The 14,736-nt window shown below is 36.2% G+C and overlaps 1 protein-coding gene across 1 annotated transcript in view; it reads right to left on the bottom strand.

Moving 5' to 3' along the window:
• The window catches only part of LOC140150560 (uncharacterized), a 31,510-nt gene extending 17,031 nt beyond the window's left edge, over window positions 1-14,479 (bottom strand). The window contains exons 1-14 of the mRNA XM_072172594.1: window positions 13,818-14,479; window positions 13,402-13,435; window positions 11,737-12,009; window positions 10,621-10,743; window positions 8,769-9,056; window positions 7,337-7,492; window positions 5,841-5,923; window positions 4,838-5,006; window positions 4,625-4,675; window positions 4,187-4,246; window positions 3,343-3,600; window positions 2,335-2,535; window positions 1,542-1,732; window positions 559-739 (exon numbers count right to left, since the gene is read on the bottom strand). Of these exons, the coding sequence (XP_072028695.1) occupies window positions 559-739; window positions 1,542-1,732; window positions 2,335-2,535; window positions 3,343-3,600; window positions 4,187-4,246; window positions 4,625-4,675; window positions 4,838-5,006; window positions 5,841-5,923; window positions 7,337-7,492; window positions 8,769-9,056; window positions 10,621-10,743; window positions 11,737-12,009; window positions 13,402-13,435; window positions 13,818-14,183 (2,434 nt within the window). The 5' untranslated portion in view covers window positions 14,184-14,479. The remainder of the gene's footprint in view (window positions 1-558; window positions 740-1,541; window positions 1,733-2,334; window positions 2,536-3,342; window positions 3,601-4,186; window positions 4,247-4,624; window positions 4,676-4,837; window positions 5,007-5,840; window positions 5,924-7,336; window positions 7,493-8,768; window positions 9,057-10,620; window positions 10,744-11,736; window positions 12,010-13,401; window positions 13,436-13,817) is intronic.
• Window positions 14,480-14,736: the final 257 nt, after the last annotated feature.

Raw genomic sequence — 14,736 nt, 5'->3', positions numbered from 1 at the left:
GATTCACAAGACCATGATACTAATTTATTAATAGGTATTTACGTTTAAATGCTTACCAAGTACCAACAAAATCACAAAAGCAATGAACTAAAATATGTCTTCAGATTTAAAATATACCTTAAAATATCAAAAATTTTAGTCAAAATTGAAAAAAGTTTTTCCTTTTTGACCTATGTTCTTAAAACAAAAAAAATTCGAAAAATTGAGAAATCTTTAGTATTATGTCTTTAGAACACAAATATGCAAAAAAATTGGCGCTTTTCTGAAAAACTGCTCATTTTTGTAGAAATCTGCCGTGCTAGTTGGATTCCTTGCATCATTTCCTTTTTGAGAATGTAACTTTTATATACTTATCGTCATTAAGATACAATACAAAACAATATCTAAAATTTCTCTCTTTGAGTGATCCTGTCTGCCCCCTTAAGTGCAGCAATCATTGTCTGTAAATGCCCGCTAATTGGACTAATGTATTTGTATTTGTACGCAGAATCGCAGATACAACTTTTGAATGACAACTACAATAGCAAATTAAAAAAGCAGGTCCTTAACACTATTTACCTCCACAATTGGTACCATTTCCGATCATCTCATTTGGACAAGATCCGCATAGATATTCAACGGACGGAGGAGGCTCATCGATACATGTCACTCCTGGATAACAAGGATTACTAGCGCAAGAGTCAAAGTCTTCTAAACAGTTGACGCCACTATATCCGGGATTACACTTACAGCTAGCGACCTATAGTGCAGAATATCGATATGGAATTATTATACGTATTACATTAAAAAGGATTCAACCATACTCTGGTAAACCAAATGGTTCCATGACATCTGTCTACTTTTAGCAAGCAATTGCCCATGGCGAAGGTCACTTTTGGATCTTTTTGGAAAGCAGAGTTGAACAAGTTCATCTCATGTAACTAACTCAACATTTAAGTCACATACTCCGTATAGCTGTGTGACAAACTAAGTCATCTTAGGAACAGATACAGAATACATGAATAGCCCACCATCTTGCTATCTCAGCTCAGAGATGCTTTTAACTCATGTGTCTTCAAGTAGATCCATTTCGTTTTCAACTGTTTTAAAAAACATCATTAAAATGAGTTGCACATCTTAAGGAAATTTGCAAGCCACTTTTTTTAAATCATGAAATGCAAGGAATAACTCATATTATTGGGCTAAATTATATTTAAACTAAGTGTAAATAGTGCCCTCAATTTGCACACAATACAGTTCATAGAATAAAAATTACCACAAAAAGGCAGACAACGATGAACAATTTGATAAAGAAAAGAAAATCTAAGTTAAAATAGCTAAAACTATATATGTATATTAGTGTGATAGCTGTTGGTATTGCAAAGGTCTAGAAATGAAAATGATGTAATGTTTTGTTAGAAACATTGATAAATAATCGATCACATCAAACATGGAAGTTGCCAGAAAAAAATTGGTTAGAATAAAGGGAAGGTTATTTATCACGTAATGAATCATGACAAATTGAAATACTGCAGAAATTCACTCTCATGAAAAGTACCTACCGAAAAAAGCTTATCACTGGATTCCGTACCATTTATAATTTCGGCAAAATTACATGACGAATTTTGGTTACAATTGCAGATCCTGACTGGATACTGCCATATACCGCCTGGTTTTGTCTCTCCGTCATATGTAATTGTTATTGATATGTCCACGTTTGCAGTACTTGTAGGTCTCCAAGTCATTAAGCCATCTGTGTTGGAGTCAAAGGTGGACCAGGTTATATCGTAAAAATTATGTGCCCATGAGTTGATAAAAATTACAAAGAATGATTCACGCTTTCAGCATTTTGATGTGGTGTATGCACCAGTTAATGATATTTATGGTATCCAAAATATAAGGTAAAGTGAATATTTCTTTGGGGACATGTAACGTAAACTCCGGCACCTTGAAACTGTGGTTCTAGTTCTCCAACATGGCTCCTATAACATGTTTAATTAAAGAATAAAATAGTCCAGGAGCAAGTGGTTTTGAAACTGGTCGGTCGTCGTTCAACACCCATGTCAACCAATTTATGATTGTCTTTTATTTATAGCAATGTATCGTCACTAAACATTCGTTAGAATATAAAAAAGCATTGAAACAGATTGAATAACGAATACTTGTTGAAAGTGCACAACGCCGAATAAACCAACGTCGACTGAAGCAAATATGTTTTTTAAGCACCTTACAGCAGCCAAAATCAACATTCAACAACCCAAAAAGACACCATCTTCCGTGATATGGTGGGCACATGAAAATAAAATCAATGCCTTATAAAATATAAGAGCCGTCTCCACACTAAAGCGCTCTTACCTGAGGTTAAGTGAATGTCACTGTGAGATTTCATGGCCTCTCTCCAAAATGCATGTGTCAAAGTTCTATTATTTGTATCAATATTTGGATATTGAATGACATATTCGGTGCCAACTTCCACGGTGAAGATATCGGTTGCACCGCCTTTGTAGTCACTTGGTGTCAGGACTTTTTTCCCAAATACAAGTTGCAAGTCTCTCTCTAAATTGAACAGGGAAATTAAATTTATTAGAACAGTTGTAGTCTCAAAGAAAGGTTTCGTAAGATTTGAAACACCAGTTTAGTCAGCTTTGTAACCTCATAGTTGGATAATCAAAGCGATAAGACCTGTTTTCTGAGATAACCGCATATAAAAATACAACAATCGTATAATATTGAACCTAGTTGGTAATAGGGCTGTTGTCGAGTAAAACTTACATTGTCGACAATCGACAAATCTCAAGATCCGACGTCGACAAGTTGTCGACAAAGCAATAATACATCAATAAAGTTCAAATTAAGTTCAGAGACCACACTGTGTGTCGTTTATTTACACTGAAATATTACAATAGCTTATACATGTATCACATACGCATCATCAGAATATAAGTTGCTGCCGTTCGCCGTTCACTGCACGCACAAACAATTTACTTCTTTTGCGATTACATTTGGCTGACAACATTTTTTCACCTTTTCTTCATTTATATAATAGTAAATGATTACGGATATACCTCAGGTCAAAGACAAGTGACTACTTTCATCTTCATAAAATCGGAATAAAAAAAAATGCAGTATTTTTCCGGGTATTTTTCACACTTTTGAGCTGTTTTGTGTACAAATGAATATACAATCACGGTCGATTTTTGGTGCAATTGACGTATGATCGAAGCTGAAAATTAGTAATTTTGATTATCGTGTTGCAAGTCAACATGACAACAAATTCAGTTACTCACACTCTACAATTAAATCTATACTTCACCTCACGTCACCTGAAGGAAGCAGAATGTCACTAAAAGAATTCTTTAATACCTTTGATTCCTACTGTATACTGGCATTGCACGGATTGTAAAGTTGTGAACGTTGCATCGCACGTAACATTTACGACATCGCCAACAAAATACACAGAACCTGGCTCAGGAGTACAGGAAAAAGACAGCACCTCGTCATTTGCTGCTCGGAAGACGGGTTCTTGATCCGGGAGAAAGCCGACGAATTGTTTGTAAACGGAAGACCAGAATCCATAGATGTTTATGTCAACTGGACAGTAGAAGATGAGGTCTTCCGCGACTGTGAGGATTAAGGAAGAAATAAAACACATACAGATATGAACAGGAATATGACGCAGTCACGTATAGCAAGCCACACAAGACAATAACACTGCTGGCAGTGAAAGATGCAGCGGTCTATTATAGATGTGCCCATCCTCAACCCCATTGTTTCAAATAGTAAGCAGGTGATTACCTGTCATACTGTTTATATACTTTTTTTTAAACCAAGAATTACAAAAATGTATGATACACATATTAGGTTTGTTTTAATGTTACATAAATAATCCTCAAAACAGTTTTTAAACGTTTCCTCTAAATCCACCATTTTCCTATAATAAATCAAATTATTTGCAAACATATTGTAATCAATAGTGTCAAAGGCTTTTGATAAGTCCAAGAACATTAAAATTTTTCCACCGACTTTCTTATTTGTCAATGTCATTATAAGTAGTATGATTAGATGGTAGGTCTGAAACAACTTCTGACCATGTGTAAAATTTGAGCAGATTTGTGCGAAGGCTTCCTTGGACGCACTCGTTGACGACTTTAATGAGGGCATTTAATATGTCAGAGTACGCGAACATTATTTCCTTACTGTAGCTTACCTAAGGTTGTCAATACTAGGTTTGTTGTAGGTATCGAAGTGGTCGTCATCTCGATCCTCTCTGCAACGATATGGTAAATACACATGGGTAAATATTATCATAAATATAAAAATCAACCGCATGATGCACACATCACAAAGAATACCAATTCACTCGATCATTATTCTTCCTTCATCCATTCTCATGGTATAAATTATAGTGAAAACAAAACTTGCACGAAGACAACTTTTACTCACATTAAAATTAACTACGGAATATCAACATGTTATTAACTGGAACATTGCGTACTATAGGTCGATATGTTTGCGTTGCTTGCAATAGTAGTTCATTATTTTGACAAAATGTGTATAAGATTTTTTTCTGTTTGCCTTTTTCTTGGAATTTATTGACTGGATGATGTTTTTATCGTCCAACTAAATAAGTTGATTTCTAGCTTACCTAGGGTTGTCGGTGGTGACGTTGTGGTTGGTGGCGCAGTTGTCGTTACCTCTGCAACGATAATGTAAATATTATCCAAATTTGCTTTTATTGTGTGTCAACAAGATGATCATTACAAAATTTGTATAAATTATAGTAAAAACCTTACATGTTAACATTCATTCAAATAAAAAATTCGCTACGAAATGTCAGAATCTTAAACTTCAATATTACCGAATACGTCGATATATTTGCGTTGCTTGCAAATGAAGGGTAGTCTACTAGTGCAATTGTGATCATTCCATGTCCAAGTACCATTGCCATCTAAATCAGCAATATACACGCAATCCTCCCTTTTACCGTAACCATTGGGCTCTCCTGGAGACCAGGCAGTGAAAGTGACCTGAAATGTAACAGAATTATAAATATTATAAATCCATTGCCATCTAAATCAGCAATATACACGCAATACTCCCTTTTACCGTAACCATTGGGCTCTCCTGGAGACCAGGCAGTGAAACTGACCTGAATTATAAATATTATAAATGAAAATGGTTAAGTCGGTACCCTGCGCGCGTCACACACACCCACACCCCTGCCATTCATACACCACTGGCACCACACCCCACCCCATACAATATCCCCACGCATACACACAACGATTTACATAATTCAGTGCCAGTGGATGTGTCTGAAACGAAATGAAAACAAAAACACCACACAACACACCTACGACACAAACCCACCAAGAAACAAAAACACGAAGTCATTACGCAGTTAATTTTGAACTTCCAAATGTTCTGTAGCCGTTTGAATAACATTTATAACTTTTGTTGTGTAGCAAGCTTTTTGAGACGGGGCGGGGGGAACAAAATTACAAATGTACCGACAGCCTAAACACGTCTTGAAAAGGTTAAAGGTGTCTTCTAAAATTTCCAGGACGTTCCGCTGACCCGCTCCTATAATTACTTTACCGAGAAAATTGCCCGCGAAGCGTGCGAAAATGAACCATTTTAATTCTTAAGTGAGCCAAACTTAAGTAAACTCAATTTTAAACATCACATAATTATTTTTAGTTTTAGTGGCGTGTGGCGAAAGGTACCGGCGGGTCGCAAAGTCTGTACTGTGAGGGGGACGGGTCTCGGCTACTCTTTCGCTACGCCACTAACAAAAATGTGCTTTTCAAATACATCTTTGTAGAAAGCTTTGTGGAATCAAGTGTCATCCATTATGTTACCTCTGTGCCATCCGTCCAAACAAAATAACTTTCATTTCTAATGTCGTTGAGCCCAATCCGAACAGATGTTGAGGATATCATCCCTGCAACAGCAAATAAAACGTAGCTTATTTATTATAAGAAGATAATTATGCTCCATCATATCAAATACCGTTAACGATCATGACGATGCTCCATCATATCAAATACCGTTGACGATCATGACGATGCTCCATCATATCAAATACCGTTAACGATCATGACGATGCTCCATCATATCAAATACCGTTGACGATCATGACGATGCTCCATCATATCAAATACCGTTAACGATCATGACGATGCTCCATCATATCAAATACCGTTAACGATCATGACGATGCTCCATCATATCAAATACCGTTAACGATCATGACGATGTTCCATCATATCAAATACCGTTAACGATCATGACGATGCTCCATCATATCAAATACCGTTGACGATCATGACGGTGCTCCATCATATCAAATACCGTTGACGATCATGACGATGCTCCATCATATCAAATACCGTTGACGATCATGACGATTGGAATTTGCAAAAAATAACAAAAATGGATAATTCAGCGATGACATTAGAGAGTTTGCGATGTTTCATACGTCTTGCACATTACGGCCGTAGGAAATTCCTACGCACATCATTAGAGAATGAATTTGGAGAAAACCTTCTGATAATTACAAACACTCGCTGAGCAGCAAGACCTTCCCTTTAAGCTTTTAATCCGATAAGCTGATTATCTATTTGTTTTCATGAATTGGAAGACATTCTTTGATGTATTACTGAGGTCAATCATCTGAAATTACTGCAGCGTGAGCCACCCAAGCCGGTGGCTCAGTATAGTATTTTATTAACAGAAGGTTTTCTCCAAATTCGTTTCTTAATGAACACATTTATAAAGATGTACATCTCAACCAACCATTGTACGGTGGATTTCTAGAGACTGTATAACATTATGGTCACATGAAGATGACTGTCTAAACCTAACATGCCGCTTAAGGTTGTATTTCAGTGCTTCTCTAAAATCATGTTACAAGAAAATACAAACATTTCGATAGATTAAGGACCACTATACGTGCATAAAATTATGTTATTATCCAAATATTCTTTTTGTGGAGAAAAGTAGTCACGTTGCATAAACCATGTACAAAACGATCATTTCAACGTCATGCGTGCGTTAGGCGGGGAAGTTTGTGTCAAAGGTGTGAATCGCAAACTCTTTTATTATACGGGGATATCTCACACACAAATTAAGGAACATTCTCGTCAAGCTCTTTGTGAGGTTATTCCATGGTACCTTCAGCTCCACATAACACCACTTTTTATATCACCATATTGTATATTGTTTTATTCCTTTTGCTGAAAATAATGTATATGAATCGTATGAATGAAAAAAGTCGCTTCCTTGATTTCCTTTCAATATATACAAACACATTAAATAATCATACATGTTTACAAGAATTGAGTTGTCGTCTAACCTGTGACAAAGTCCTGTTCTGCCTGGCTATGAATGCTGACCATGCTACCGCCGAATTGTGCGCATGTTCTGAGCGCATCATAGAACGTCGTCTTACTGGTATTCAAATAATAACAGGTGTCTTCAAATTTGCTCCAATCACTGAGACAACTTCTCTCTGTAAAAGGGAATACAATAATGGGAGCCAAACATAAAAGTGTGCGTGAAGGTGCATATGCAATATGTTACTTCGAGGACACGAGGGCTTCATGCATGACAGGGAACAAGACACATGTCCTCAAAACGCAAGTCCTCCGAAGAAAAACGTAAAAGGGGGTCTTATACTTTACCAACCCCTCTGTAAGTAACATCGTCCATGGTTTGACCTTGTGAAGACTATTTCGGTATTATAGAGTAGGGTGCGTGGGAGCTTGTTGGGATGTGGTTATGTCATGATGCAGTCATGTATACAGTAGAATTCACCACGATCTTTGCAGGACGTAAACCCCATTAAAAGCTATTAAACCAAGATAACACTCAGCTCAACTGATTAAATCAGATCTTCTCTGGTTAAATCCACACAACACATGTATCTGTTTTACCTGTGCAATGAGCAACGAGCTGGTATTATAGTTTCAGTTGCATGGGTGAACGATTATAAAGCGAACGCTAGATAACAATTCTGTGTGCGCTTTTGTTTACAAAATGAGACAATACTCTGCTTATTGTTAACCAGCCTTCTTGAAAATGAGAAGCATAGTGGTTTGCAGACTTAACACGGTTTGGAAATAATTTCTTCATATTTTTGGTGTTATCTGTCGTTTACATATCCTTCCTAAAACACAAAAGTGCGAATATTTCCAAACACCTAAATTAGCTAAAAATTTAGGACATGTTACAAAACTATATTTTCTAGAATTTCAGAGAATACTTTAGATATTGGCCGGTTATTTTTCACACAGTGACGTTAACTAGGCAATTGCCTATACTTCTAACGTACACTACTTGTGGAGGTCACGCGTCAATTGTAAGAGCTCTGTGTATTGTGTATAGGAAAACGGACAGTAACTGCAGTATGTTGTTTGTACATTACATGTAGTCCGTGATGGGTATGTTTGTTTCCCCATTCAAAGCGAAGAACTGTACAAGAAATACATAATACAAACCGAGGAAAAATTACAAAGTGAGGTTTACAAAGCGAAAATATCTATAGTAATAGTATTATAGGCAGACCATATTTGGCATGGGGTGTCTGAAAAGACCTTTATACGCTTTCCTCGCTTTATATGGGGGATTGTGGATGTCTTGGTTTGAATGTACAGAACGTTTGTGTGTGTGAAGTTTGTGGAACGCCCTCACTGGGGCCTCTATGGTCTAATGGATTTGGATCATGGAGGTTTTTTTATGTGTAGGATGATTGTGCGCGTAAGCAATGTTTAATACTCTTAAATCACCTCCTAATTTATACACGTTTATTCTCCATTCTCCACCGCATACATTCTCACGATTTCCGCTACAAACCGAGCTACATTCCACATCTGGCCGTTTTTCATCTATATCAAATGCAGCTTTATAACCACACCAGCAATCTGTTGAGTTTTCAATTCCAGCATAGATCATATTTCGAAACCAGCAGAATTTGAGGCATCTACTTAATGTCATTGCCTCTGTAGAAGACAAGAAATCATCCGGTAGAATCCGACTGGCGTCATTGTCTTCGTAGCAACCAAGATGCATTGGAACTGAGGAAGAATCAAATTTAAAATACGTTTGTTTTATAAAGATTGAAAACCTTGATACGTTATCGTACATGTCCAGGGTTGAGAGCCAGAAAGCCTTAACTCACATTCACCTGCTTCCTACTAAATGAGCATAAAATCGCCAGGACACTAAGTAGTAGAAGATATAAGGTCAAGACCGATAAATCGGCAGTACTTGGAATTGAAAAATCGGCAAAAATAAAGTACCTCTATACTACTCATTCTGGAAATATATGACGATCAAATCTTGTGAACTTTTATTTTTACATCAATTTCAATAATGCCCGTGTGTTTTCATGGGAAACTTACGTTACTAAGGGAAACGTATATTACCATTAGATTGAAAGGAGTACTGCAAGCTCTTTTGTTGACAATACAAAAACTAATTGTTTGGGCATAAAACTATGCAATGTTGCCTTTTAGTTTAAAAAGAAACTTTTGTTAAAGGGTAATTGATTGCCTCAAAAAAGAGTTGAAAAAGAATTGAAAATTTAGATGAAACTTACAATTAGGATACTTTTCATTGTGCCTATTATTTTGTAATTTTCTTTCCTAGGTACTTATAATGCATGGTAGCGTTATAAGAAAGCAATACACGGGTAATCGGGCGCGGTTTTAGTACATTTTAATAGGGTTTTAAAATTAATGGTAACGTATGTTTCTGTTACGTAGGTTACATTTTAACTTCAAAATGCGTTAATGAAACAATGTTTATAAAGTTTATCAAGTGCACCTGCGGCTATAATTTGCTCAACAGTTTATAGTCACTTTTTTGTTTTAATCCTGCACTTTATGGTAACGTATGTTTCATTTCTTAAAAATACGGTCTGAATTTGTGAATTTCCTAGGAGTTCTTCTCAAATACATAAATAATGTGGACCTGAAAACATTACTATCATATAGGTTGCATGGTAAACAGTATATTTAAGGACACTTTGGTTCAATTTCAGTGTTTGCAACGACAAAGGTACGTGTTAACATATCGGGGTAACGTAGGTTTCACGAAACCTTGCGACATATTTGGATGGTATTTCTTAAAACTCAAAGAAGGCCATGGCATTTAAATTTTCGCTGCTTTATATCAGTATTGAATGTTACTTCAAATACGTGCCATGTTCCAACTGAATGCACGTCTTGTTAAGAATGAGCAACATTAAATATCAAAAATATTTCACCTGCGACACAGTGTTTTGACCATAAATCCCTCAAACAACCTGCCGTGGTTTATAAAAGGAATTAATGCGAGATTAAAAAACATTACCATTTTTCTGAGTGTAGTTTGGTTGTTTGATAATACAAAAGAAATTAACAATGGAAGTTAAAGCATTCGTGAAAATTATAATTCAATGTGTGCGACACGATTTTTTCCAAGTACTGCCGATTTATCGGTTTTGACCCATATATAGTCCATTGTACATGTACAACGAACCTTTTAACAAGCCTAAAACATTCGTCAAATCCTCTTCCATTATCTTAAAAATAAAAAAAATGTATATTCTGATTTATACATGGTATTCACATGGCAAATACATAAAATACTCCATACCTCCGCATGTGGTTCCATTTCCGACCATTCCATTGGGGCAAGACCCACAGATAGGCTTAACAGACGGAGCATCAGTACAGGTTACTCCTGGATAACAAGGATTACTAGCACAAGAGTCAAAATCTTCAGAAAAAGTAACCAAAATCAAAAATGTCAGATATTATGGAATTAGATAACTCGATTCATTGTATACACTTACTTAAACTTACTTCAAAAATTAGATGTCTAATATTGTCTAAAACTCTCAGGTTAAATGTTGGTGGAAAATTATCTGAAATAGCTATTCATTCTGGTCCCACCATGAAAAAAAGACTCACGTGTAGTTTAGTATGATTCATTAAAATAAATTGTAAATTGCTTAGAATGGAATTAAAAGTTAAAAGGAAATAATAATAGGCTTACACCAATTTGTGCTTCTTATAATGCAGCCGTATAATGCAGGCATATAATCGTAGGATGAGTTTTGATGATAGGAATTAATCTAAATAGATTGAAAAATAGATTGAAATGTGTTTTTTTCCACTCTAACTCTCTTTGTAGACTGATTCACTATCTAATCAAGTGATACTCCTAATGTACTGCCACATGTCATGTGCTGCATATTTTTGGAATGAGATTTTCAACTGTTTTAGAGTGAAGATTTTCAATCTTTTTTTCAACTGGAAAGGATTTGTCCCTAATTTGGGACGGCAAAAGATTGAAATACAATGAAAATCAATCCTTTCTACTGAAAATTCAATCGAAAAAGATTTGCCCCAAACTTCAATCGCTAAAAGATTGTAAAAGATTGAGAATCACCACTTTTGATTGACAAAAAGTTTGAAAAATTCAAATCATCCGACTGAATATACAGTCGAAAATGATTTGTCCCCAATTCGGGACCGTGAGATTGATAATTCAATCTTTTTGATTGAATATTCAATGGGGGCAATTTAAGTGAGAACATCTCAAGTTGGCGAACCAAGGACGATAAAAACCTTCACCAAGGTCAAGGTCGCTACATGCGATCGTCCAGTCGCGCAAGATTGTTCAGAGGGACGGTTTATACTATTCCGTTATTCATCGCTATGCGGAAATTACAATAATAAAAGAAGCACGAGAAGTGTTTATACGTACCGCATTCATATTCTATCTGTAAGTACTTATCAGTACCAGAGCACGGATCACCAAAAACTTCACTGCTGGCGTTTATATTACAGCTTTGTTTACCATCGCACACTTCTTGAACTATAGCCAGAGAATTATTAGCTGCGCAGCTCAACGTATTCATATTGGTTGTTGGACAGAGTGTGTACATTTGTCTTCCGTACATTGCAGAAGTTATTATGATACGTTCTTCGTTGTTACATGTTAAGCTGAATGTGTCACCCTCACAAACATACGGGGTTTCTATGAAGAAAAAGATATTGATAACATGCAAACCAAATCATCTAGTATTAAACTACACGGCAAATTCCAAGAACACACTTTTAAATATAAACGTAGTTTTACAGAGACCGTAACACGGGAAATTCACGCATTCTGTAAATCTCTAGCACTTTCCCTTCTTTTCCTTGTAAAGCTTCGGGTTTTCGCAAATTTCGCAAATTTCCTAACAAATCTAGTGCCGGCTAAATAACAGCAAATTTAAATAAAGGTTAATTAGCTGGCAGTAGATTTTATAGGAAATTGTGAAAATGGCCGTTGATTAATAGGGAATCCGTAGAATTAAGGATTTAAGCCTGTACTTTACAGAATTCTGTGTTATTTTCCCCGTTATTTAGAGGTTAATAACTGCGCACCGGTTATTTGCAGGCCATTGTGAAAAATCTAAACATTTTGCCTTTGGAACCGCGGAATATTCTGAGGTCCAAAACAAAATGTTTAGATTTTTCACAATGCCCGACATATTACCGATGCAAAGTTATTAACCTCATTCATAACCGTCACTTTAATCTCTTCATCTTACAAAATAACACAAAATTTTGCTCGAAAGTTTATAAAAATAGATGATTTTTACATCTTCCCTTTCCCAAAATCGATCAGGCTAAAACATAACGACCAATAACAAAAGTGCGTATCACAATCTGTGCAAATATGGTAGCGCGCAATCCAAATACGGCAGCCAGCGCGCGCGTAGTTTGTTCGACGCACAACAACACGCAAACGCCGGTCAATTGTGTGCGACATTGGAACAATTACGCATTTTGCGGTCAATTGTGAGATATTAATGACCTCGAATTGCGTTCGCGTTTTCACAAATAACTAAATGTAATTGGATCGCACACATCGCGTTTATTAATGAGGTTATGAATTTCCTTTAAAGTCTCTGTAAAACTACGACGTACATTTAGTTTTAACAGTGTATCTCCATGCCATCGGACGCATCCACGCTGGCGTTCTGTAGGCCTACTATGCATCCGAAGTGTTCACTGTTCAAGATTATTCTGATTTCATGATTATACACCAAAGAATAATGCGAAGTATTTTGGGCAGACGCTAAAATACAAAATGGATACTTTTTTCCAAAGATCCTGACACAAATTTCAGAACTCGTCCGATGTATTCTAAATCTATTAAATTTTAACGCAGCATCACATTATGTTATCAGGTGTTGGTAATTGTTTTATTGGTCAAATTTAGGCCTATGTAAAAGTTTAAAATGTCTTCAACGCTCACTTTTTTGTTCACTATTTCGAAGAAACCCTTCTCCAATTAGGCCTACTACTTTTTTTTATGTAACAAAATAAAATCACATGTTTTTTTGTAATCTAGTAAAGACGTTCAATAGAATCTACTTACGTGCATTTATATCCGGTGTGCAGTTTCCAATTACCTAAAGTAGAACAGGTTTGAAACATTTTAGCTTTAATTGTAGTAGTCAATTATCGTATTTGAGTGAGAGGGAGAGAAAGAGGAAGAGGCAGGGAGCGAGAGGGAGAGAGATGGAAGAAGGGGGGTGAGAGGGGTGAAAGGGAGAGAGAGACAGTTAATCAATCTTGTAGTCACTATGCATGCCATTGAATGAGTGTTTTTTTTTGACGAAATAGACGCCGGCAGACACCCTCCACAAAAACATTATTTGGAGTTTGAACAATTTTATTACTGAAACAGGCTTACTTTACAAACATGTATCAAGATAAGACCAATCTATTGTAATGTTTTTTCTGGACGGTATCTGCCTTTCATCTCTTTCGTCAAAAACACTCATTTCTTACCTCTCCGTTTCTGTGAACATGTGCATAATCGTCATCATCATTACATCTATCATCTGCGTCTAAACAAACTTCAGAATTCATCTCGCACACTCCCAAATTACGCGCGAAATTAAACGACAGACACCTCGGATCATGAAGGCAACTCGTAGCGCACCGAGACTGCATTTTGACGTTGTTGTAAGTGCGAGTTTCACTGGTTAACATTCTCTTACCATGAACAACATGAAAATTGGCAGAACATTGATTTATTAAAGATGTTACCATGGGAATGAATGTGACAAAAAACACGAAATATGTGACACTGAAATTCATGAAATCTGTCATCCTCAGCTTTATTGCACCTGTTTTTGAAGACATCTTGTACATGTAGCACAAATTATGGAATGAACCTAATAACCAATTGTAGGCTTAATAATATCCGTGCAGAGAAGCAGTCTAGAGTGTCTCAATAAAAACAAAATTAAGCGATCTCGTTGCTCTAACACCCGTTATGAAATCTTGAAACAAAGACAAATATAGATTTTATTACGTTCTATCCTGCCTATCTTATTGGAAACAATATTAGGTCTATCCGACTCGTTTTAATTGTTCAGGTTTATTAAATATCTTCGTCTCGTTGCTTGTTCATCATGTTTATTCAATATCGGCACTTGCTAATACGAAACATAAATCAATAGCTCTCAGTCAATCTGTTTCATCGCTTTCCCTGTACAATAGATGATCGATAATTTAAATCTTGATTAAGGCTGGTTCAAAGTGTATATTCGAAGGCGAATATTCGGCTTCGAATACTTTTTGGTCGTCAAAATATATGCGGCTTCGAATATAAAACTATGAACCGGAGAAAGATATATTTCTACAATTCACAGCGTTGCCCGACTGTTAACAAGTATTGCCCGTTGACCTAGGTAAGCAAAAA

This window comes from Amphiura filiformis, chromosome 4 (assembly GCF_039555335.1).
Source record: "Amphiura filiformis chromosome 4, Afil_fr2py, whole genome shotgun sequence".
Classification (NCBI taxonomy): Eukaryota; Metazoa; Echinodermata; class Ophiuroidea; order Amphilepidida; family Amphiuridae; genus Amphiura; species Amphiura filiformis.
This window is presented reverse-complemented; position numbering and strand designations above follow the sequence as displayed.